This window comes from Lupinus angustifolius, chromosome LG20 (genome assembly GCF_001865875.1).
Source record: "Lupinus angustifolius cultivar Tanjil chromosome LG20, LupAngTanjil_v1.0, whole genome shotgun sequence".
NCBI lineage: Eukaryota > Viridiplantae > Streptophyta > Magnoliopsida > Fabales > Fabaceae > Lupinus > Lupinus angustifolius.
The window spans coordinates 10,386,044-10,411,036 of NC_032028.1; the positions used below are offsets into that span (position 1 = coordinate 10,386,044).

The following is a 24,993-nucleotide window of genomic DNA, read 5'->3' on the forward strand; positions in this document are numbered from 1 at the left end:
ATGAGTGAGAACTTTTGGGTGTGAAATATAAAAAACACCCAAGTTCCACATAGAAGAGTTTGAAAAAACAACTCTCAAAGTCTCACATGGAAGAGTTTTGAAAAAATAAAAAAAATTAAGCTCCTAAGTCCCACATGGGAGAAATGAGGAACATGAGAAAAATCTCATGTTATAAATAGAGGTTTTCACCCTTCATTTTAACTTGCACCAAGTTGAAGGCGTTTCCTCTCAACTTTTCTTTCTCCCCCTAATATTCCGCCGACGCATTTCCGGCAAACTTCTCCCCCTTTCTTTCTGTGGCACTTAAGAATTGGCACAGGTAGCCAAAGTGAGATTTTGAGAACTGACACTGGTAGTCAGTATTATGGGTAAAGAATTGGCACTGGTAGCCATATTGTGGGATTTCGAGAACCGACACTGGTAGTCAGTATTGTGGGAAGAGAATTGGCACGGGTAGCCATATTGTGGGTAATTTCGAGAATTGGCATTGGTAGCCATATTGTGGTGGGTGTATTCGAGATCGGTTCTTACAGTGCAGTAAGAATTCGATAACGGAGATCTGGGCTGTTTTATCTTGGGGACGGCGTGGTTGATAATCTGCTTGCACATTTTGGGCAGTGCCACGAAACGTCTTAAAGTGAGCGACCTGGTCATGACTCAGCCAGTAAGTATTATTTCGTGCCATTTAGAATTACTGCAAGCTACGGTAACAACAATTACAACAGTACAATATATAGTTTTAGTATCTAACCTCGACTCCAATCTTGGGTAATATAAAACTTCATATAATAATATATTTAAAAATAATTGGTGCTTCATTACATTTGTGTTTTAAAAAGTTAGGTAAGCCAAATGCTCGTTTAAAATTAGGTTGTCAATGTTATCACTACTTCACTGTAATGGCCCAGTAAAACCTTTCCTCATATCATACCAGTCCCACTGATCCAAACATGATGTACAACCGGTTTTGGTTGTAACATATTGCATGGTTTTATTAAAAAAGTAAAATTAAATAAAATCAAAATGACTTCATTTACCAAAATGTTATATCTAATTTCATTGATATATAATTTAGTTAATAAACCACACTCTATAACTATATCAGTACCAGAACTAATGTAATGATGAGTATGGTATTATTAGCAGTGAGGTATGAATAATCATCCCTAGGATTCATTATTAGCAAATTTACATTGTATAAAAATTTGCTGAATATTGCAAGTGCACTAGTGTTGCAAAGCAATTGGATTTCCATATTAAGTTTGTTGCATACACCCATGTACAATCTTAAGTACTGCATTGTGATAGATCTTGTACTATATTCCGCCTCCAATAAATAAATATCACCACTGTACAGAACAAAGGGTCAAATTTGTTCTCTTCTTTTTTTTTAGGGCTTCAGCAGCTTGAAAACCCAAACTTCACAAGACCATGCTTTCTGTTTGTGGGTTGATTTTGGAGAGGAAGGAAGAGAAAGAAAAGGTTTGAGAGTCATCTTAAAAATGTATTTCATGGCTCCTAAGCCTTCTTTCTCTTCCCTCTCTTACCCTCGAAAAACCAACTCACAAATAGACCCTAAGAAAACAAACAATAAAAACATCATCGAGGAGGGGAAAGAATGTGGCAATTTGATATGTATTGGAAAACTAAAAGCAGATTATGAGCATGGTCTGCAAAATAATCAGCATTCGTGTTGCCTCTGTATGCAACAATTCTAAAAAGGTAGAGTATTTGTTGACCCAGGTTAGTTTCCACCAATTTTAACACCGATCACATGTGTATATCCATATTAGCTGCATCCAGAATAGGGTCCGGCTTGATCGAGTAATTGTAAGCCCTTCGAACAAGTTTCATTAGGCACTTTTGGTTTCACTTACAGCATATGCCAACAACAAGGGAATTGAAAAACCATAACCCAGAAAATGGAGCACTGGGTTCATATCATAGGCTTTTGTAACAGTTCTGCAATTCTGCAATGGAATGGTGTAGAAAATAATCAAATGAACCAAACAAAACAAGAGCGGAAAGAAGCATGGAGAGCCAAAAAAACTGTATTGGTATAATTTTTCAGAATGATAATGGTACCAAGAAATATATTTAGGATATCATGTCAAGGAATGAATAACCATTCAAAGAACTTAATTCATACCATCCATTACTATCTTTTAGTCTCCTATATTAATGTTAATGTATTATTAAAAATTCTAACAACAAACTCTTCACAACACTGTTTTAAACCTTCTTTCACACTATCACCAATAGTAAAGAGTTTGTTGGAGAGAGTGTTGATAACATTTTACGTATACTTTTGCATGGACTGAACTGTAAAGTATTGGTTTTAAGCCTTACCATGAAATGCTTCCAACATACTGCCAAGCATACCATATGCTTCCGAATCCATCGTTTCCTAAAGGGGAAATTGGATTTTATATTGCTCTGGTTGCCATTTGATAAAGATCTTCTAGAGTTCAAATCAATATCATCTTTTTTCTTCCCTGAAAATGCTAACATATGTTCCCTGTAAATGCCTCTTTCAGCAGTCAGAGCACCAGTCGCAAAAAATGCCGGCAAAACCACAAACAATAAATGAGGTAGAACAACCACCATGATATCTGGAGATCCAACACATTCATGCTTCCCCTTTCCATGAGAAGTCTGTACAGCCCATCCTATATAGGTCATGTATCCCTTATTTTCCCCTTCAGTAGAAACATGACCAATAAACCAGGGGGACAGTATAAGATAGAATAGGTATCCTATCCAACTAAACCATAACGTGCGAACCCTGCAGAGCTCCTGGAGAACCCATAATACACCATTTGCGAAGCTTTTATTAGCAATGACGTTCTTGTAAGTGTATAACTTATTTGAAAAAACAAGGAGAGCCTTTAGGAAGAAGAAGAAAGAAGAACATACAACCCAGAGCAGACCAGAATAATGGGTAATATAAAGCAGACCATTGACATCCCATGACCAAAAACTCCTTCCAGCTCCAAGAAAGCTTGAACCTATGACCATTTATTGAAAATGGATCGGTCAAAGTTGATCTGCCCATGATGTCAATTGCTTCAACTTGAAGCCAAAATCTATCAGGAGAAGCATCTTCGAAGGCTTTGTAATTCCATGGAGCAACATAGAGTTCTCCTCTGGATGTCTCATTGGCATGCTTGATCATAGGTGCTTCCACAACTAAATCAAAGTTTCCATATCTTGAATCATATACTCTAGCCACAACTGACACAACTGGAGAAACAGAAAACACCAGAGCTCGAATGGTCTCCTAAGACGGAGGCACGGATTGACATTCATATTTATGATTAGATAAAGATGTTGACATGAAGCGAGAGTCCAAAGGAAAAGTCGGGAATATAATTGCCGTTTTTTGCTCCCTGATTGGAAATCAATATCAACATAGGAAACATGGCCACTATCAATGGCTAAAATTCGAAGTTGTCTATTCTTTCTCCAATCACCCATCTCCCACTCCCAAAACTCTTGAATTGGCAAGGTTTTCGCGGAACAATTTACATTACTTTGAAAAGAACTCTGGTGCATGTTAAACTGAAACAACTTGTGCAAGGATAAAGAATGATTGGTCGACTGATGGAATCTCTTTAAGTTCTTACCAAATTTAGTATGGAGATGCCCACACAGGTAAGCTGATATGGAATGCTTTAGAAAAACATCTTCTAAGGTCCTACCAGAACCAGAGGGTGCAGAAAATGAGAGTGGAAAATGCCCAAAGGAGATTTTCGTAACTGGTTTTGCTGACTGAGAATCCCAGCGTGAGAGTTCTAAGTCTAGATCCATTAGTAATTGATCTGTGGGGTGCCCAAAGACATTAGTTGGACCTCGTAAGCCAATTGACATTGTGCTGTCAAACTCAACAAATAGATGTTTCCGTTCCTGAGTCTGTGATAGGTATGCAAGTATGAGCAAAAGAGTATAGCAAAAGAGTATGGAAAACATTTGCAGTATCAAACAATAAAATATATCAGCATTCAAGCCCACGGTTTTGAGCTCTCATTTCTCAACTTTAAACACGTACATAATTCAAGAAAGAAGAAACTTTAAACACGTACATAATTCATTTCCCAGCAGTATTATTCAGGAAAGAAGAAACTTTTAACTGATCACGAGAATGATTCAATAACTAATCCACAAAATGACAGGCTAAATTAACATTTTGGGAATTCCAAACAATAGATTGAATGATTCTTCTGCCAAAAATTAGGAACTTGCCATTGAACAAAAGATTATAGTCAATCTTTTGCATTCATTGCAAAACATTTACCTCTATGTCCTTTTAATGGTTTTCTAGCTTTTCTTTGTCTCCCTCTACCTCTAACTAGTGAGTTATCCTCCATGACCTAGTTTTCTGACTTCTCACAACCCAAACAACCTTAGACATGATTCTATTGTTTTTTCTTCAATATATGTTCCCCTATTTCTCTGAATGCCCTCATTCCTAATTTTATCTTGTAATCTATATCCACTCTGACAATGTAGCATCCTTATATTTGCTAAATAGAGATTATACTGTCGTTGGCTCTTTATCACCCAACATTCAGTACCACAAAGCATCAGGAACCTTATAGTTGTGTACTAAAGTTTTCTCTTAACATATACTGGAGTAACAATGGATAAAAGCTATCAAGTGTGTCGCTGTAGAATATATTATCGAGCTTCTACAAAATCATTTATATATCTTGTGTTGAATTGACTTTTGCTATTATAAATGTTTAACAATACTTAAATCTGTTCTTAGGAGTATATTTCAAAAAAATAAGTTAATTGCACATAATTTCCACTACACCATTGTTCACTAGTTAATGGTGTACAAAGATATTCTAAACAACATGTATTGTTTTGTTAATGAACTATTAATAATCAATTACCATACAAAACGCATTGATGATTAAAATTTTCTACATCATTAACTGGTGTTGAAATGCATGCATACATAAGAACTGATATTTCATAGAATGATAGTTAGAGTAAATGGTGTACCTCAACGGTGATGCTATTAACACTCTCACTTCTGCCTAACTGCCCATTGATGCTGTATTTAGAAAAGAAATCCAATGAACCGCCAACAACCGGAACACCGAAATTATCATAATTGCCTTTAAGGTCGAAGAATAAGCTCTTGTCAAGTCCACTCCTCTCGATAACACTATCCATTACATCCCGATATTCCACCCATTCATCCTCATTCTGCTTCATTGTTAGTAAATCTTTGCTTTTCCCATCTGGAGGAGAGAATAAAAGATCATAAAAGACTGTCCATCATATCACTTTTAAACACTTGTGTTCTTTGTTAGATTACTTATATCTTATGAGTTCGCAATTATGATAAAACACAAAAAATGGTTGACAACCCAAGTAGCGTGGATATGAGTAGCACTGTAGCAGTATAGAGTAGGAGATATGGTAAAATTTCTAATGAGGTGAACTACATTATAAGCTAAAATTTGTAAAATTTCCAACAGAGATTCCCTGTTTCCCATGATATTGTATAAGCAAAAGTAACAAAACAAGTTTTTATAACATTCCAATAAGCACATGGCAAAATTTAACAAACTATTAACCGAACCAAACCAAACTGTCTAACGATGAAAAACAGCATGAACCGAACCGAATCATCCTTTTGTTCAGTTCAGAACTACCCACGGTTTTAAGAGCAGGGCCCACGTATTTATGGAAGTCATGGGCACGATCTGGATGATGGACACTAAAATGAATATTTGAACCACCCAAACCACTGAACTAGGGTTACCATTTGTGTGTATCACTCTCTCATTTTCTTTTCCTCTTGCACCATAACTTATGAGAATCAGTACCAACATAACAAGCATCATTCTTCTTCTTCCTCCTCCCTGGACTATTGTTAACTTTTTTTATCTGGGAGTGTTCACTTTCATGCGCTGAAAATAAACAACCTGTATCAATTTCGCATGAATAGAAATTATATATACCAACATAACTCTATTCCGAATTAATCATATACTATTATGATTTATGAGTAATATTAATAACTTAAAAATTAATTTAAATTTATATGATATACTTATTAAAATTTTATTAGTGGTAATGGGTTAGGTTAGGCATAGAAAAATAAGATAGAAGATTTCACTTCATTTTGATATAGGCTGTACCCATAAAAATTTGGTATAGGCATGTACCCAATAAACTTTGATATAGGCATGGTCACACAACCAATCAAAATTATTCCACGTCATTAAAATAAGGATTTTGTTATTTTTTAATTGTTTTTTTTTATAATTATTAGTTTATCTATGGGTAAGCCTGTGATTAGTTGTAGGCATGCATATTATTTTTATTTGAAGTGGACTATACTTCACTTATACTCACAAACCCTGAAAATAAATTTGTTAGGGGATAATATCAGTGGTTAAAATAAGAGGCTTTTATTTGAGAGTATGATTTTGGAGAGGAATGGAGTGAAAGAGATGACTTTGTAAGTCTCTCTCTTGTGTGGGAGTTTGATGAATGAGATAAGAAGGTTTTGGAGGGTTTCTCATACCCTCATATGTGTGTATTTTTATAGTTTCCTCAATTTGGATTTTTTTAGAGATAAAATGTACATAAATATTTTTAGTAATATTATATAATTATATATTATTGTTCATTTCTCATTGTTAATTATATTTTTAAAGAAAAAATAAAAATACTCTTACAATATCATTATATTACTCTCTCACATCTAAATTTCATACTCTCAAACAAAGAGAATTGTCCTCCTTTCTCATTTCATCTATCCCTTTCCTAGACATTTTGATTTCTCTCTTTCTCTTTCCATTATAATTGTCAAAAGGTGTCAATATTTTGCATTCTTGCAAAAAATAACTAGAAATAACACATTCCCAACTTTAAAAATTAGCATAAAAAAAGATCAAAACATAAGTATATTATTTTCTATGAATTTTTTTCTATAACTTGCCACAAACTTGTAATATTGTATAATTACCTTCTTGGGTTGGTTGAAACAAACTCTATTAATAAGGTCATAAATTCAAACTTTCTTCAACACTTCACCTATTAATTAATTTGATTCATGAAACGAATGTGTTAAATTTTAGTTAAATTTAAACTTATTAAATACATGAGTTAAACTCGACTCATATAAATCTAAAGTCTTTAGGTTAATAAATTGATTCAATTATACATTTGTAATGTTTTATAACTACATATACTGGTATGCTTGGGAATTATGAAGGAAATTGAATAAGAGAAATCAAAATGCTAGGAATGGGAGAATAGAAGGGAAAAGGAAGATAATTATCTCCTTTGTTTGGGAGTATAAAATTTAGATGAGGATGATAGAATAATTATAATGTTAGAATATTTTTTTATTTTTCCTTTAAAATGTAATTAACAATGAGAAATGAACAATAATATATAATTATATAACTTTACTTAAAGTTTTTAGACATTTTGTCTCCACAAAAACCTCAAATTGGGAGAACTATAAAAATAGACATATAGAGGGTTATTGAGAGCTTGAAAAACTCTTCAAAACATTCTCATTTTCTTCATCCAACTCTCAAACAATGAATGTTTTTGCAAAGTCATTCATTTTCTTCCCCTCCGAAACCACATTCTTAAACAAATCCTTTAAAAAAATTTAAGGTTTCTACTAATCTTACAGAAAGCACAAAATTCAAAATGTAGAGTTTGACAAATTTAGTGAAGCTGTTATGCTAGTTTGACAACAAGACAATTTGAGCACATTAAACATCCTCATTCCTTATGTCAATAAGTTATGTTAATTTGAGAACAAGTCAAGACTTAAAGTACAAGAGGCAAATCTATATACAAAGTGTATTGATGAAGACAATCTATATAAGACATGTTACAATGACAACCTCTGATCATACAAGATTAGAGATTCCAAGGACAAGAAGTTTTAGATTTATGTAATTTACTTATTATCATTAATTTTATTAATAAAGTCCTAAGATAGGTTTAAGATACTTGGGATAGAGTAATACTATAAGTGAATCTCACATCTTTACCATACAAAATCAAGTTCTTTAAATATTAAATGTTTTTACATTGAGATACATTGGATTTTCATTTTGAAAGTATTGAGTTATTCCCTCTCAATAGTAACTACGTATCATATTAAGAAAGTTAGGGAAATAATTATTTTAAAAAGTTGACTACTTCACACAACACTGACCTCGATTTTTAGGAATAGAACAAAACAATTCTACCAATTCTGATTGATATAGGGAGAGACTCATACTTGATAAATATGAAGAAGATCTAACTCTTTAATATTAGTTAAGTTTTGATGAAGATACCAACATAACAAAAAGAATAAAAAAGATTGAAGAAATGAAAGCAAACACATCAAGTGGATAAGATATTATTGTTTTCTAAGTTAAGTACTTCCAAAAGCTTGAATTTCACAATTTCTAATTTCATATTCAAAGTTGTTGAAGTTTTTCAGAAATATTTTTTCTACACTTTCATTGCTTCTGAAAAACATAAGATCATTATGTTATATTTATTGTATTTGTCTTACAAAGGATTCAAATCCTAAGTGTGAGAACATTTATCAATCCTAAAGCCCTAGACAGAAATTCTTCAATTGTTCATACTTATAAATCACCATAGGTATGATGAGGAAAAAAGTGTAAACTAAGAAGTGGTGTGCTTCTTGTTAAAGGATTTGTGAGTGAGAATCTTGGTGTAACATTTGTAAAGATTAAACTCATACATAGTGAAAATCTCTTGTGATTTGCAAGAGAACTAGATATAGCCTTTGATAGATTGAAGGTGAACCAATATACATATGGTGTTACTTGTCTTTTCCATACTCTTTTAATTTCTATTGTTTCGATTTTTGGTTACTTAAGTCTTCCATTTGATAATCTAATTGTTATTTTAAAAAGAGCCAAAAATCTTCTCCGTAGAAAACTAGTTCATCCCCTCTTAGTTTGTCATCTATACTTACAATTGGCACTAGAGCGAGGCTGAGTAAGTTATTCCCTTGATCCTAACATTCTAGATGACCTCTATGTATTTCTTTGGAGAAGGTTCCAATATCAATCGCCTTCCAAGTTTTGTTGGAGACTGTTATAACTTCTGGAAAATTAGAATGAGAATCTTCATAGAGTCTCAAAAACTTAGACATATAAAATGCAATAGAGGAAGATCCATACATTCCTAGTGTTGTTATTAATGGAGTCAAAGAACCAAAATCAAAGGGTGTATGCAATGATGGGGATAAGAAGAAAGTTCAATCTGATCTTAAAGCTAAAAACATCTTGACCTCTGTATTAGGTATATATGAATTCTTTATAATATCAAATTGCAAATCAACAAAAGAAACGCATGATGGAACTTGCAGGTGAAGAGGACCAAGCAAGATTGAACTTATGAAGAGGACCAAGCAAGATTCAGAAAGATCATCCAAGAACAAAAACTTTAGTTTTAATCAACAAGAATGCATACAAAGTATTTGATGCTTTGCTTCAGAAAAAGTTGATCCAGAGAATATAGTAGGTGATGAGAGCCAAAGACAATGGAATGATCAAGAGGCTTCCTCCATATTAAGGAAGGAAAAATTGAGTGATGAAAATTTTAGTGATTCTAGGTATGATAATCAGAGACATGATGCTGCATAGGAGGAAATAGATAGTGAAGGGGTCTACACATTTGAATCCGAGGAGGTTGTGGATCCTTGAATTTGCAAACCATTTAATCCATTACTTAGAGGAACATATAAGGATAACTTTCCAGATAAAGGCCTTCATTTTATCTTAGAGAAGGTCAATTATCACCATATGAAAGTTGCATGTCATTGTGAGGGTAGAGGTTGGAAATTTTGGGGGATAGCAACTTAAAAAGCAAATGTTGGGGCCGATCAATTCAGCTTGACCCTGTCCATTCAACTAACTCGGTAAATGAGTCTTACATTCTGGTGCAACTTGTTGTTGGAATCAATCTTAACCTTTAACTCAATAGGTGGGGGATTGGATTTATGAATTGCTGAATGCCGACCACACCTTTTAATTACATACTGCATACTTTTCTTGTGATACTAATACATACTGTTGGGCTTTTATGATTGTGACAGCTACTTTGATATTAGGACTTGAAGGATTGCAGGTTTTAGAGGCAAGGTAAGAAGTCTTATATATCTCTAATTTTTGTTTGGTAATCCTTGTGTTTCCAATTCTGTTATATGGTTAAGCAATGCTATACTAATACGTTCCAATCTGATTTGCTTAATTTTTGTTAATACCTTACTATTGCAGAACCTGAACTACAAGCAAATAAACCAAGGAAGGATTGCTAAATTCAAGGTCTACATGGTTACTTAGTTTTCTGAATGCATGAATTGGGGAAGCAAAGCCTATAGAGATGTTGCTGTTCAAGGATTGGTGTTTCAGTTTGCTTTTAAAGTATTCCAAGTAGTGACGTTTTAGCCAATTAGAGATCAAAACAAAAAAAAAACATTGTTAGTGTACCAATTCAATTTTCTGTTGTAACTTATGCGTTCAATTACTAAACAGCAAAAGGAATGCTTCATTTGAAGTGATTGAATAGTGAGAAAGTTCACTGATGTCTGGACCCCCCCTTTTTCGGGTGGTTTTCATAGCTAATGTTTGGATTATTTAAGATGCCTCACATTTTTATCAACTTGAGACTATGTCATTCATTTAAGTGGCTTGTATATGATTACTGAGTTGGGACGTGAACGTTAAGGTATATACATGCTTGTTTCAAATATTTCTTAACGTGATGCAGGTTGCATGCCCATATCTGTTATGATAGATAGTTATGTGATTGTACAAGTTATCACCATTCTAAAATAATAGTTACTGCTATGTTCATAATCAAGGCATTCATAGTAAAATTCTATTCACACGACAAACTCACATTGGCTTATCTCAACTTTGATTATTGTTAAAAGATGCCAAAATCTTGTTCTAAATAAAGTGAAGTTGTACATAATTTTATTTTTTATTGAGTTTTGCACTAATGATAAAAAGTAAAGGTAGGACAAAATTGAGTGTTCACATGAAGTACAAAGTATTTGTCACCTATGGAGACAATAACAAAGGAATAATTCTTGGAGTTGGTCAAGTTGGAAAACCACTTTCTACCATCATTGAAGGAGTACTTTATGTTATAGGCCCGAAGCTTAATCTTCTAAATATTAGTCAACTTTGTGACAAAGGCTTGAACATGGTTTCAACTCTGACAAATTCATCATTGAAGATAAGGTAACCAGTGATGCTAAACTTATAGGAAATAGAATTGACAATATTTATATAAAAATATGATTTCCTTAAATGACATTTCCTTTAAAAATAAATGTATAGTAGTTAACAACGATGATGCAAGACTATGGCATAGGAGAATTGCTCATATTCATATGGATCATTTGAATAAATTGATTAAAAATGAACTACTTGGTTTGCCCAAGATAAAGTTTGTTAAAGATAAACTATGTGATGCATGCCAAAAAGGGTAAACAATTAAAAATATATTTTAAACCTAAGCATATATTTTCTACTAATAGGCCATTACAATTGTTACATATGGACTTATTTGGTCCTTCAAGGACTAAGAGTTTTGGAGGTAACTAATATGTTCTTGTAATAGTAGATGATTTTTCAAGATTCATGGGGATATTATTTTTGGTGCACGAAAAATGAAGAGTTTTGGAGGTAACTATTTTGTTTATGGATCTAAATGCTTTTAGAAACATGTGCATGAAAATACAAGAACCACAACTAAACTTGGCTTTAGACTTTATTGTTTATGGGATGAGTTCCATAGGAAGAGGTTTTGCTACTATGTGTAGATTCCATAAAGAGGAAATTATGAGCAAAAAGCAAAAAGTAGTGGATATGTTAAGAATAGATAAATTTTGTTTGTAGGAAATTTTAACCTGAATGATAGCTTGTTGCATAACTTTTTGAGTTATATTGTAATTCTTAAATTTTCAAATCATTCTCAAATTAATGGTTTGAAATTACTAACTTGTGATATGAGTACTCACGTTAAAAGTTTTATACTCTGTCAATTCATTATCCACCATTCATTTTTTATCATTATTAACTCTTCAAAAAATTAATACAAATAAATATAAGATAATATACCAATAGTGCATAAATATTACACTTTTTCAAACTTATTCTTGGCGTGTTTCTATCCCATGTACAAATACTTTTGTAAAAAAATATTAGAATACTTTATTTTAATTTTAGACTGAATTTCACTAATAGTTAGGAAGAGTAAAATTTCTTTATTAATACCGGATTGGCCGACTGGGATTCTTGATCCAGCTTTTATTGCCCGGCATTATTTATTGTAATAACAAAACTACCCTCACCACGCATAACATCCTGTTTTGAATTTTTGCGGTGCCGTCACTGCCATTGCAGAACTTCGTCAAGCTTCAGAAAAGGTTAGTCTCAATAACCCTTAACATGAACCTTGAAATTTCATATAAACCCTAACATAGTTCTAATGTTATCATGTATTCAAACTACAATGATTTCTAGATGTATAAAATTTGACAACGTTTTCCAATTTTCACTTCCAGCTTCAAGCTTTAAACAACTAAACCCTAAACATCCATCCCATAAACATCTCAATTTTAACGATAGATCCCATAAAACAGCGCATTCCATTGAAAAATTGAACTTCCGTCACCATCTTCATCGTTTTCGCTTATTTATTAAATCTCTGTTCATGTACTATGGTAGGATTGGTAGCATTATATGATAGCATTGTATATATAGTGTTTAAATTGGGTTATGCCGTTTGTGTTTACTCTCGAAACTGCAATAGTGCAGTTGTGAATTGTAAGTTAATATACTGATTCTTCCCATTTAAAAGATCCATTTTGGCTATGTTAGAATGTTATAACTCTATATAGGTTGGAATTATTTCAGTTCGCTTCTAATGATTGTACTTGTTAAGTGGGGTTGGGGAAGGGACTCTTGAGGTCTGGGTAGGCATGAAGTGTAATTTATGTGGTTTTGGTCGTATTTAGATTTTGATAGATGTCTGTGTTTGTTGTTTGATTGCACCAGGATCCAGGGGTGCATCACATATCTCTGTGTACGGGTTCACACTTCAGTCACGCGTCCACCATCTAGCCAAGTTTCTGCTCCTCAATCAAGGTAAGAGCACTAGCCACCATCTAAGGTAGTTTGTGGTTTTCAGCAACCACTTATGGTTTTTCCCATGTAAAAGACCAAAGTTTCCGAATCAATTTCATGTTTTATTGATCCTATTGTAATTGGTACTCTGGTAGTCACAGGTTCTTCTATTTAGTCAGCAATGCTTTAGTTGTTTGAGCTCCATATGGTCATATACATTAGGAAACTATTTGATTGGGGTTAATGTTCATTTTCTATGAGATTGTCATCTTCATGGTTTTTCATTGTTATAATAACATATTGGCAGCCTTGTTTTTTATGGCTATTTTACTGGTCATTCTGCTTATGGTTTTGCAGTGGATCTCATGGCAATTAAATTGGTATCTTTAGAAATTGTAACAACTCTTAGTTTAGAATCTCACAATATCACTTCACATGCATAATTTCCTTCCCAATTATTGCTGTTCTGATAATGAGTGTCAACTTAAATAAACGAAAATAAAAACCTTAATCAAAGATTTGATTACTAGAAGCGACACTTGTTGGGAGAGTCACCCATACACTCTGAAAGGGACTAGTTCCTTACCCATAGGGTGAGGGGATACCTTTGATAGTACCAAAAAAATCAAGAAATAATATATTGTCAACACTAAACATGTGGGCTCCTCAAACCTGTTAAGTTGTATTGTACCAAAAAAATAATAAAAAACCAATAATTCGTAGTTTTGTTAAACATTTTAGTATTTTACAAGGAATCGAGATTATCTTTGAACCCTAGAACTAGAATAAGAGACTTCACCCCAGCCCTAACTAATCAGAGGACGAAACCACCCATCTTGCACTTTGCATCATATATCAGACGCAGACAGTAGCTTTATCCTTATTGGCGTCGCCTCTGCATTCCATGTGTTGGTGTTCAGTTCATATTGATTGGAAACTTGTTTCATTTGGTGAGTTGAAGCCTTATTTATCAAAAACTGTGATTTTCACACTGCACATCTCCTTTTCCTCCTTGTGCCAACTAAAAAACTTGAAATGACATTAGATTTCAAACAAGTATGGGAAAGTATAGTATAGTATAGAATTGTGAATTCTGTTGTCTTAAATGGGGTTCATTAGATTCAGTATGTTTAAATAGAAAAGAAATAAGTAATGCTAAGGTAATGATGTGCAGGAATAGGATAGAAAAGAATATGAGTTTGCTTTATGGCTGGTATTTTATAAGTAGATTAGAACAAGTTATAAGATATAAACATGTCATATTTTGGTTCTATTAGAGGAGGTGGAACCAAAGAGAACAGAATATAACATCTCATTCCACCATATTGTTCTGTGCACCAAATGCTAGCCAAGTGTGAGCTTTCATACTAATGAATCATTAGCCTGACCCACCTTGGCACTATGTTGATGATAGGTCTGAGTATTAAAACATTGCGACAAGGGTCTGATAAGTACAACTCTGTTTATGTATTATGTTTTTTCTTTGGCTTTAAAACCTTGACTTGCATTGTTCCCTTCATTTATCAGGGTACGAAGATCCTAAAATGAGTGTTGCAGAAAAACCAAAGAAAGTCAGTAGTTCTCAAATTGTTAAGTTGGACAAGGCATTGAAATTGGTAAACTTTTATCTTTTTTGCATATGTTTCTGTAGATGGAGAATAGGGTTTAGGAATTTTGTGTTTGTCCAGTGAATGGTGAATTACTTTATGTCGGATTGATGTATTTGCTAGGTTTGCTGTGAGTGCTGATGAACAATATAATTTGATAAGGTGCATATTTTCACAACAAAAGATTTGTTTACAGACTGAAACTTACTCTAGAAATTGACTTCCTTCATTCTGAAAGATTTACACTATTTGATTTATATTCGTTTGCAAGAAAGTGTTGATTCATGTAAAATAAAGAACTATTCTAGAAGGCATCATTTTTTATAAAACAAAGCAGCTTTAAAATCTGTTTGAACTTGGAATAAAATGCTAAACTTGCTCCCAACTATCTCTCAGTGTATGCTGTTTCATTCTATAATAGGAATTGTTTCGTTTCCGTATACTCTATCTTTCATTACCGTCTTTCAGTATTTTATCATCCAATGTTCAGGTTATTCCCAGATAGTTTTATGCATTGAATAGTGTTATTCAACTTGGATACTACACCGAACTTGTAAACAAAGAAAACGCAATTGCCAAGGCATTGCCGCTACACACTAAATATCCACATAGGCTCATAAGTCATGACACTAAATGATCTTGATTCTTGAGAGATTTTCTCAAATAAAAATTTAAATTTTTCATCTGTTATGTTGGACCTCAGCTAGAAGCAAAATATAGTTTATTTGGATCTAGAATTTAAGTTGGTGTCTTTCTTCCCACCTCATCCCCCCAGAAGGAAACAAGTAAAAATCTTCTTACATCTGATCCTTTCACAAGCTGAGGGATGAGGAGAGAACTGTCTTTAAGTTCCCTTAACTTGTGGTTATTGGTCCTTTTTTGGAATAAACAAAGATCGATTTTTCAAATTACCGTCAAATTTTCAGTGCTGCTGGTAGTTACCTGTTAACCATTCTGTTGGTAGGCTGAGATATGGGTAAATAATATGAGCCAAGATGCAGATGATGGAACAACATATGCTGATATAGAGGGTCGACCTTCTAGGTCAGTACAACTAATCACATTAAACCGTTGACTATTTTAACTTCTACATGTTTATATAATGTACTTGTTTGCTTGCTATGATAACTATTTTTACAACATGTTTTACCATGACAAATGTTTCTAGGCTTGGGCTAGGTGCAAAAATTTCACGCCAATCCAAAGTTGGGCCTTCAGATGACCCAGTTGACAGGAAATTGTATGCCAAATTGGGTGCTGAAAAAAGAAAAAGGGCCAAGATTGCTGAAGAGTCCACCACAGTTGCAAGAGATGATTTAGATGACAGTGAGGACGATGAACAGGAAGAAAGTAGGACTAGTGCATTTTCCAAGAAGAAGGCGGTTCCTTTGAGATTGCCTATATTGGGAAATAAGAAACAGAAGTAGCATTATGAATGTGAGTTGTTTCTGAATTTTGATTATAACACTGTTAGTTTTAGTATATTATGCATTTGCCTTGCTGGAATGGTGGCTTCAATCAAATGTAATATATTTTCTTAAAATTGTTAACATGCCTTTAATGGAATGTAGTTGTTTACTTGAGGACTATGGCCAAAAGTAACTAATTTATATTCTGCCCTTGCTATATCTAGCTTACATTAATTACTTAATGTGGGTTAACCCGACTATCTACATTATGGATATCTTTCCAACTTCCCTCTCCAGGTCTTAAGGGCCCATATTTTAACATGAAAATAAAGTAACAATGTTCATAGGGAAATAGTATGCAGTTTGGCATATATGTTCTTATTTGCAAGTTGTAACTGATACTGATGTCAATGGAAAAATGGGTGCCTCTTGTTGGGGGACATGCATTGCTGGTTTCTTGTATGCCTCAAATTGTCTGGTTTACAGTGTGCTATTTAAATTGGTGGCATGTTGATAAGAACAGGATTCTTTTGGTAGAGCTCATACTGTATATTTATTCCATTACACAAAACAAACATGCTCTTAAGTCTATGTGTAATGGAACCAATATACAATAGGAGCTCATGGTTGCTTATTTGTGGAATTGTGGTAGTGGATGAATAAGGCTATTTTTTTTTAAGACTTCAGCAAACCATTTCAAGTTTTCAATCAGCTAAGTTAGTTCTGGATCATGCTACTAATATTTTTAATGCATGGAAGCCTCTAAATTTGTTTGAAGGGGATAAAGCAGCTGGTGGTTGAATATGTTAAATGGGATTTTCCTTCTGGTTAGTATAAACTAAATACAGATAGTGAGTGGCTTTTGAAGGTAATTTAGGTGATGTTGGTTGTGGCTTGTGAGGGGCTCATTAGACTTGATAATGGTAATTGAGTTCAGGGCTTTAGATTCCATACTGATGTCTATTCAGCCTTGGATATCTTAGTCAAAAAATAAGGAATGGTCTATTTAGAGAGGGAACATATATGTTGTCTCACAAAAGTGTGTCACTCCATGTGCCACTGCTTGTGTTTGGTTGAATAAAATATATTTATGTTAAAAACCAATCACAAGCAATGACACATGAAGTGATACACATTCTGGGACAGAAGATGTTTACCCATTTAGAGAAGGGAATAAATGTGTGGAATGGCAAGCTAAATGGAGCTTGACAAAAGAGATTGGAGATCATGCTGTGTTGATTCGTTGGGGCTTCCATATCTGGGCAGTTTTTTCAATTTTATTAAGATTTAAGACTGCTTACATATATTTTCCAAAATTTCATTAGGTAGGTGCCTCGTGCACTCTGTCACCGCTATTCTCTTTTTGTTGACTGTTAGCTCCTTGCATTCATGAAAAAAGAACATTTTGTATGGTTGAGTATTTTACTGAGGGTTAGACTTTTTCTCGGGAGATTAATTATAAACACAATTTTTAGCGTGGAATACATGAATTGAGATTTGAACTTGGGTCTTCAATTTTTGTGTGGAAAGGCATTTAGTGTGTTTGCTTCTTGTTTTTAGCATTGGTCAAATGCGCGTTTCCAGAAGCTAACTAAATGCAGCTTTCAAGTTTTCCACTGTCAACTCGAACTTATTAGCATTGTCAAATGTAAATCCAATCACGCAGTTAGACTATTTGTGTTGTGTTTAATGTGCATTCATTTGTACAGCGGTTTTTTGCAATTACACATGTAATGCTTTGGTCTATGTACTCATACTATGTATACCCTAGAGGGTAGAAACAATAGAAAGAAGAGACAAAAGATATGAAGAGAAATTAGTAATCTTATCAAATAGTTCTAACTAGATTGATTAGCTTATTAACTTTCTACTTTTAACTCTTCCACTAATAAGATTTCATGTGTCTTGCGAGCTTCTAGTACTAATCTGTATTTCATAAGGCCATTAGGTCTGGCTAGTCAATTTGTTTATTTGACTAAATATAAGCTACTTGAATATGTATGGTGTTAGAGTTTATATTAAGAGTGTAAGCGGTTATAGTTTTAACCGCGAAATGAGTGGAAACGAACCAAACCAATCATAAAATGTGGCTCGGTTTGGTTTCGCGGTTCGGTTACTTTTTAAGGAACTATTTATATTCGGTTCATTTCATGGTTTTAGAAATTTAGGAATGATTGGAATCAAACCAAACTGCATACTAAAGAAATATAGATGTTTGAGAATAATGTTGTGTTTTGTTTGAATTCTTCAACTAATTTTGTGGCTTAAATAATCTTGTGTGAATTGTAATGTTATATATGTTACTAAATTGTTATTATGTTAGTGTTATTTGTGTTATTACTTACTAAATTGTTATATATATATATATATATATATATATATATATATATGATACTCACTCTGGTAGTCACAGGTTCTTCTATTTAGTCAGCAATGCTTTAGTTGTTTGAGCTCCATATGGTCATATACATTAGGAAACTATTTGATTGGGGTTAATGTTCATTTTCTATGAGATTGTCATCTTCATGGTTTTTCATTGTTATAATAACATATTGGCAGCCTTGTTTTTTATGGCTATTTTACTGGTCATTCTGCTTATGGTTTTGCAGTGGATCTCATGGCAATTAAATTGGTATCTTTAGAAATTGTAACAACTCTTAGTTTAGAATCTCACAATATCACTTCACATGCATAATTTCCTTCCCAATTATTGCTGTTCTGATAATGAGTGTCAACTTAAATAAACGAAAATAAAAACCTTAATCAAAGATTTGATTACTAGAAGCGACACTTGTTGGGAGAGTCACCCATACACTCTGAAAGGGACTAGTTCCTTACCCATAGGGTGAGGGGATACCTTTGATAGTACCAAAAAAATCAAGAAATAATATATTGTCAACACTAAACATGTGGGCTCCTCAAACCTGTTAAGTTGTATTGTACCAAAAAAATAATAAAAAACCAATAATTCGTAGTTTTGTTAAACATTTTAGTATTTTACAAGGAATCGAGATTATCTTTGAACCCTAGAACTAGAATAAGAGACTTCACCCCAGCCCTAACTAATCAGAGGACGAAACCACCCATCTTGCACTTTGCATCATATATCAGACGCAGACAGTAGCTTTATCCTTATTGGCGTCGCCTCTGCATTCCATGTGTTGGTGTTCAGTTCATATTGATTGGAAACTTGTTTCATTTGGTGAGTTGAAGCCTTATTTATCAAAAACTGTGATTTTCACACTGCACATCTCCTTTTCCTCCTTGTGCCAACTAAAAAACTTGAAATGACATTAGATTTCAAACAAGTATGGGAAAGTATAGTATAGTATAGAATTGTGAATTCTGTTGTCTTAAATGGGGTTCATTAGATTCAGTATGTTTAAATAGAAAAGAAATAAGTAATGCTAAGGTAATGATGTGCAGGAATAGGATAGAAAAGAATATGAGTTTGCTTTATGGCTGGTATTTTATAAGTAGATTAGAACAAGTTATAAGATATAAACATGTCATATTTTGGTTCTATTAGAGGAGGTGGAACCAAAGAGAACAGAATATAACATCTCATTCCACCATATTGTTCTGTGCACCAAATGCTAGCCAAGTGTGAGCTTTCATACTAATGAATCATTAGCCTGACCCACCTTGGCACTATGTTGATGATAGGTCTGAGTATTAAAACATTGCGACAAGGGTCTGATAAGTACAACTCTGTTTATGTATTATGTTTTTTCTTTGGCTTTAAAACCTTGACTTGCATTGTTCCCTTCATTTATCAGGGTACGAAGATCCTAAAATGAGTGTTGCAGAAAAACCAAAGAAAGTCAGTAGTTCTCAAATTGTTAAGTTGGACAAGGCATTGAAATTGGTAAACTTTTATCTTTTTTGCATATGTTTCTGTAGATGGAGAATAGGGTTTAGGAATTTTGTGTTTGTCCAGTGAATGGTGAATTACTTTATGTCGGATTGATGTATTTGCTAGGTTTGCTGTGAGTGCTGATGAACAATATAATTTGATAAGGTGCATATTTTCACAACAAAAGATTTGTTTACAGACTGAAACTTACTCTAGAAATTGACTTCCTTCATTCTGAAAGATTTACACTATTTGATTTATATTCGTTTGCAAGAAAGTGTTGATTCATGTAAAATAAAGAACTATTCTAGAAGGCATCATTTTTTATAAAACAAAGCAGCTTTAAAATCTGTTTGAACTTGGAATAAAATGCTAAACTTGCTCCCAACTATCTCTCAGTGTATGCTGTTTCATTCTATAATAGGAATTGTTTCGTTTCCGTATACTCTATCTTTCATTACCGTCTTTCAGTATTTTATCATCCAATGTTCAGGTTATTCCCAGATAGTTTTATGCATTGAATAGTGTTATTCAACTTGGATACTACACCGAACTTGTAAACAAAGAAAACGCAATTGCCAAGGCATTGCCGCTACACACTAAATATCCACATAGGCTCATAAGTCATGACACTAAATGATCTTGATTCTTGAGAGATTTTCTCAAATAAAAATTTAAATTTTTCATCTGTTATGTTGGACCTCAGCTAGAAGCAAAATATAGTTTATTTGGATCTAGAATTTAAGTTGGTGTCTTTCTTCCCACCTCATCCCCCCAGAAGGAAACAAGTAAAAATCTTCTTACATCTGATCCTTTCACAAGCTGAGGGATGAGGAGAGAACTGTCTTTAAGTTCCCTTAACTTGTGGTTATTGGTCCTTTTTTGGAATAAACAAAGATCGATTTTTCAAATTACCGTCAAATTTTCAGTGCTGCTGGTAGTTACCTGTTAACCATTCTGTTGGTAGGCTGAGATATGGGTAAATAATATGAGCCAAGATGCAGATGATGGAACAACATATGCTGATATAGAGGGTCGACCTTCTAGGTCAGTACAACTAATCACATTAAACCGTTGACTATTTTAACTTCTACATGTTTATATAATGTACTTGTTTGCTTGCTATGATAACTATTTTTACAACATGTTTTACCATGACAAATGTTTCTAGGCTTGGGCTAGGTGCAAAAATTTCACGCCAATCCAAAGTTGGGCCTTCAGATGACCCAGTTGACAGGAAATTGTATGCCAAATTGGGTGCTGAAAAAAGAAAAAGGGCCAAGATTGCTGAAGAGTCCACCACAGTTGCAAGAGATGATTTAGATGACAGTGAGGACGATGAACAGGAAGAAAGTAGGACTAGTGCATTTTCCAAGAGGAAGACGGTTCCTTTGAGATCGCCTATATTGGGAAATAAGAAACAGAAGTAGAATTACGAATGTGAGTTTCTGAATTCTGATTATATATTTTGCATTTTCCTTGCTGGAATGGTGACTTCAAACAAATGTAATACATTTTCTTAAAATTCTTAACAGGCCTTTAATGGAATGTAGTTGTTTACTTGAGGACTATGGCCAAAAGTAACTAATTTATATTCTGCCCTTGCTATATCTAGCTTACATTAATTACTTAATGTGGGTTAACCCGACTATCTACATTATGGATATCTTTCCAACTTCCCTCTCCAGGTCTTAAGGGCCCATATTTTAACATGAAAATAAAGTAACAATGTTCATAGGGAAATAGTATGCAGTTTGGCATATATGTTCTTATTTGCAAGTTGTAACTGATACTGATGTCAATGGAAAAATGGGTGCCTCTTGTTGGGGGACATGCATTGCTGGTTTCTTGTATGCCTCAAATTGTCTGGTTTACAGTGTGCTATTTAAATTGGTGGCATGTTGATAAGAACAGGATTCTTTTGGTAGAGCTCATACTGTATATTTATTCCATTACACAAAACAAACATGCTCTTAAGTCTATGTGTAATGGAACCAATATACAATAGGAGCTCATGGTTGCTTATTTGTGGAATTGTGGTAGTGGATGAATAAGGCTATTTTTTTTTAAGACTTCAGCAAACCATTTCAAGTTTTCAATCAGCTAAGTTAGTTCTGGATCATGCTACTAATATTTTTAATGCATGGAAGCCTCTAAATTTGTTTGAAGGGGATAAAGCAGCTGGTGGTTGAATATGTTAAATGGGATTTTCCTTCTGGTTAGTATAAACTAAATACAGATAGTGAGTGGCTTTTGAAGGTAATTTAGGTGATGTTGGTTGTGGCTTGTGAGGGGCTCATTAGACTTGATAATGGTAATTGAGTTCAGGGCTTTAGATTCCATACTGATGTCTATTCAGCCTTGGATATCTTAGTCAAAAAATAAGGAATGGTCTATTTAGAGAGGGAACATATATGTTGTCTCACAAAAGTGTGTCACTCCATGTGCCACTGCTTGTGTTTGGTTGAATAAAATATATTTATGTTAAAAACCAATCACAAGCAATGACACATGAAGTGATACACATTCTGGGACAGAAGATGTTTACCCATTTAGAGAAGGGAATAAATGTGTGGAATGGCAAGCTAAATGGAGCTTGACAAAAGAGATTGGAGATCATGCTGTGTTGATTCGTTGGGGCTTCCATATCTGGGCAGTTTTTTCAATTTTATTAAGATTTAAGACTGCTTACATATATTTTCCAAAATTTCATTAGGTAGGTGCCTCGTGCACTCTGTCACCGCTATTCTCTTTTTGTTGACTGTTAGCTCCTTGCATTCATGAAAAAAGAACATTTTGTATGGTTGAGTATTTTACTGAGGGTTAGACTTTTTCTCGGGAGATTAATTATAAACACAATTTTTAGCGTGGAATACATGAATTGAGATTTGAACTTGGGTCTTCAATTTTTGTGTGGAAAGGCATTTAGTGTGTTTGCTTCTTGTTTTTAGCATTGGTCAAATGCGCGTTTCCAGAAGCTAACTAAATGCAGCTTTCAAGTTTTCCACTGTCAACTCGAACTTATTAGCATTGTCAAATGTAAATCCAATCACGCAGTTAGACTATTTGTGTTGTGTTTAATGTGCATTCATTTGTACAGCGGTTTTTTGCAATTACACATGTAATGCTTTGGTCTATGTACTCATACTATGTATACCCTAGAGGGTAGAAACAATAGAAAGAAGAGACAAAAGATATGAAGAGAAATTAGTAATCTTATCAAATAGTTCTAACTAGATTGATTAGCTTATTAACTTTCTACTTTTAACTCTTCCACTAATAAGATTTCATGTGTCTTGCGAGCTTCTAGTACTAATCTGTATTTCATAAGGCCATTAGGTCTGGCTAGTCAATTTGTTTATTTGACTAAATATAAGCTACTTGAATATGTATGGTGTTAGAGTTTATATTAAGAGTGTAAGCGGTTATAGTTTTAACCGCGAAATGAGTGGAAACGAACCAAACCAATCATAAAATGTGGCTCGGTTTGGTTTCGCGGTTCGGTTACTTTTTAAGGAACTATTTATATTCGGTTCATTTCATGGTTTTAGAAATTTAGGAATGATTGGAATCAAACCAAACTGCATACTAAAGAAATATAGATGTTTGAGAATAATGTTGTGTTTTGTTTGAATTCTTCAACTAATTTTGTGGCTTAAATAATCTTGTGTGAATTGTAATGTTATATATGTTACTAAATTGTTATTATGTTAGTGTTATTTGTGTTATTACTTACTAAATTGTNTATAATAATTTCCCTATTGATTTGTAACATATATTTTAACTGGTGGCATTGAAATTAAGAGTAACTATAGTAAAATAGTTATATATTTATTAATTGTAATGTTATATATATATATATATATTATTAATTGTTATATATGTTACTAAATTATTAGTTACGTTGTTAATTGAGAATTGCATTGTTTTATATATTATTAATTGCAAATTATATTATTTCACTTTTTTCTTCCTAAATTACATAATTATTATTATGTCACTAATGAGCAATTACAAATTTCAATTCTTTTATTTATAATATTAGTATTTTTTGTTTTATAGACGAACAATGAATTTTGTAATATATTTTGAACTTTCAATTGATGCAAAAAAAACAAAAAAAACCATGAAAATCGTGGAACCGAACCAAACCATTCAAGAACGGTTCAGTTTGGTTCTTGCAATAATATTTGTTGTTAATTGAAATAAACTGAACCATGTCTTTGTGTTCGATTTGGTCATTGAATTGCACCAAAAACTGAAATTTTTTAAGAGAACAAATGTGTTGCGTTTCATAAGTTATGTGAAATGATGAATGATTTATTTACACTAAGTTTATTTCATTTTGTACATATTAACTAGATTCTTAATTAATCTTACCAAAATAGTCTATTTCAATCAACTAACTTATCAAAACTTAGTACTTCACTCTTTTATAAGCTTCCGGCCAGTGTTATTAGTGGGATACTAGTTACAAACTAGTCAAAGAACTGATATATGGCGTTATATTAATTTAACAAAGTGATTCATTAATTAAATTATACAATTATATATATATAATAAATTTATAAATATAAGTATTATTATTAATATAGGGTGAATTTTGTGTAATGAAAAGTTGTTGTTTAGTCATCATGAGATCATAAATTCAAATATTAAAAATAGTCTCTTAGCTTGCAAGATAAGATTGTATATATATACTTTCTTCGTAGGGCCTTCTGTATTAAATCACATTTTTAAATATTATTATAAGAAAAATGTACACACTAACATATAAGAATTGTATGCACTCTCAGTGTATTATTTATCATTTATATTTAATTATTATTGATTTTACATAAAATATAAAAAGTAATACAAATCAATAATAAATAATGTATGAACTGTGTATATACCTTTACACTAACAGAACATATATATTACATTCTATTATTATTAGCAATATAAAACCCAATTATTGTAAAATA

General features: G+C 33.0%; 2 protein-coding genes, 1 long non-coding RNA gene and 1 pseudogene across 5 annotated transcripts; 3 read left to right on the forward strand and 1 right to left on the reverse strand.

Moving 5' to 3' along the window:
• Positions 1,735 to 5,933, reverse strand: LOC109336109 (annotated as a pseudogene).
• LOC109336110 lies at positions 9,906 to 10,640 on the forward strand. The gene is made up of 3 exons (XR_002106302.1): positions 9,906 to 9,999; positions 10,112 to 10,157; positions 10,293 to 10,640. It is a non-coding gene; the product is annotated as an uncharacterized LOC109336110 (long non-coding RNA).
• Positions 12,353 to 16,434, forward strand: LOC109336108. Of its 2 annotated transcripts, XM_019572501.1 has the most exons (5): positions 12,353 to 12,454; positions 13,086 to 13,175; positions 14,682 to 14,770; positions 15,726 to 15,805; positions 15,930 to 16,434. In XM_019572501.1, the coding sequence occupies exons 3-5, from the start codon at positions 14,699 to 14,701 to the stop codon at positions 16,186 to 16,188; spliced, it is 411 nt and encodes a 136-aa protein (XP_019428046.1). In that variant the 5' UTR covers positions 12,353 to 12,454; positions 13,086 to 13,175; positions 14,682 to 14,698; the 3' UTR covers positions 16,189 to 16,434. The 2 variants fall into 2 exon arrangements, with proteins under 2 accessions (XP_019428046.1, XP_019428045.1); XM_019572500.1 differs by lacking the exons at positions 12,353 to 12,454; positions 13,086 to 13,175 and adding an exon at positions 13,974 to 14,104.
• LOC109336107 lies at positions 19,240 to 22,304 on the forward strand. 2 transcript variants are annotated; one of them, XM_019572499.1, is made up of 5 exons: positions 19,240 to 19,372; positions 19,950 to 20,038; positions 20,994 to 21,073; positions 21,198 to 21,466; positions 22,070 to 22,304. In XM_019572499.1, the coding sequence occupies exons 1-4, from the start codon at positions 19,327 to 19,329 to the stop codon at positions 21,454 to 21,456; spliced, it is 474 nt and encodes a 157-aa protein (XP_019428044.1). In that variant the 5' UTR covers positions 19,240 to 19,326; the 3' UTR covers positions 21,457 to 21,466; positions 22,070 to 22,304. The 2 variants fall into 2 exon arrangements, with proteins under 2 accessions (XP_019428044.1, XP_019428042.1); XM_019572497.1 differs by lacking the exon at positions 22,070 to 22,304 and having other exon boundaries at positions 19,241 to 19,372; positions 21,198 to 21,683.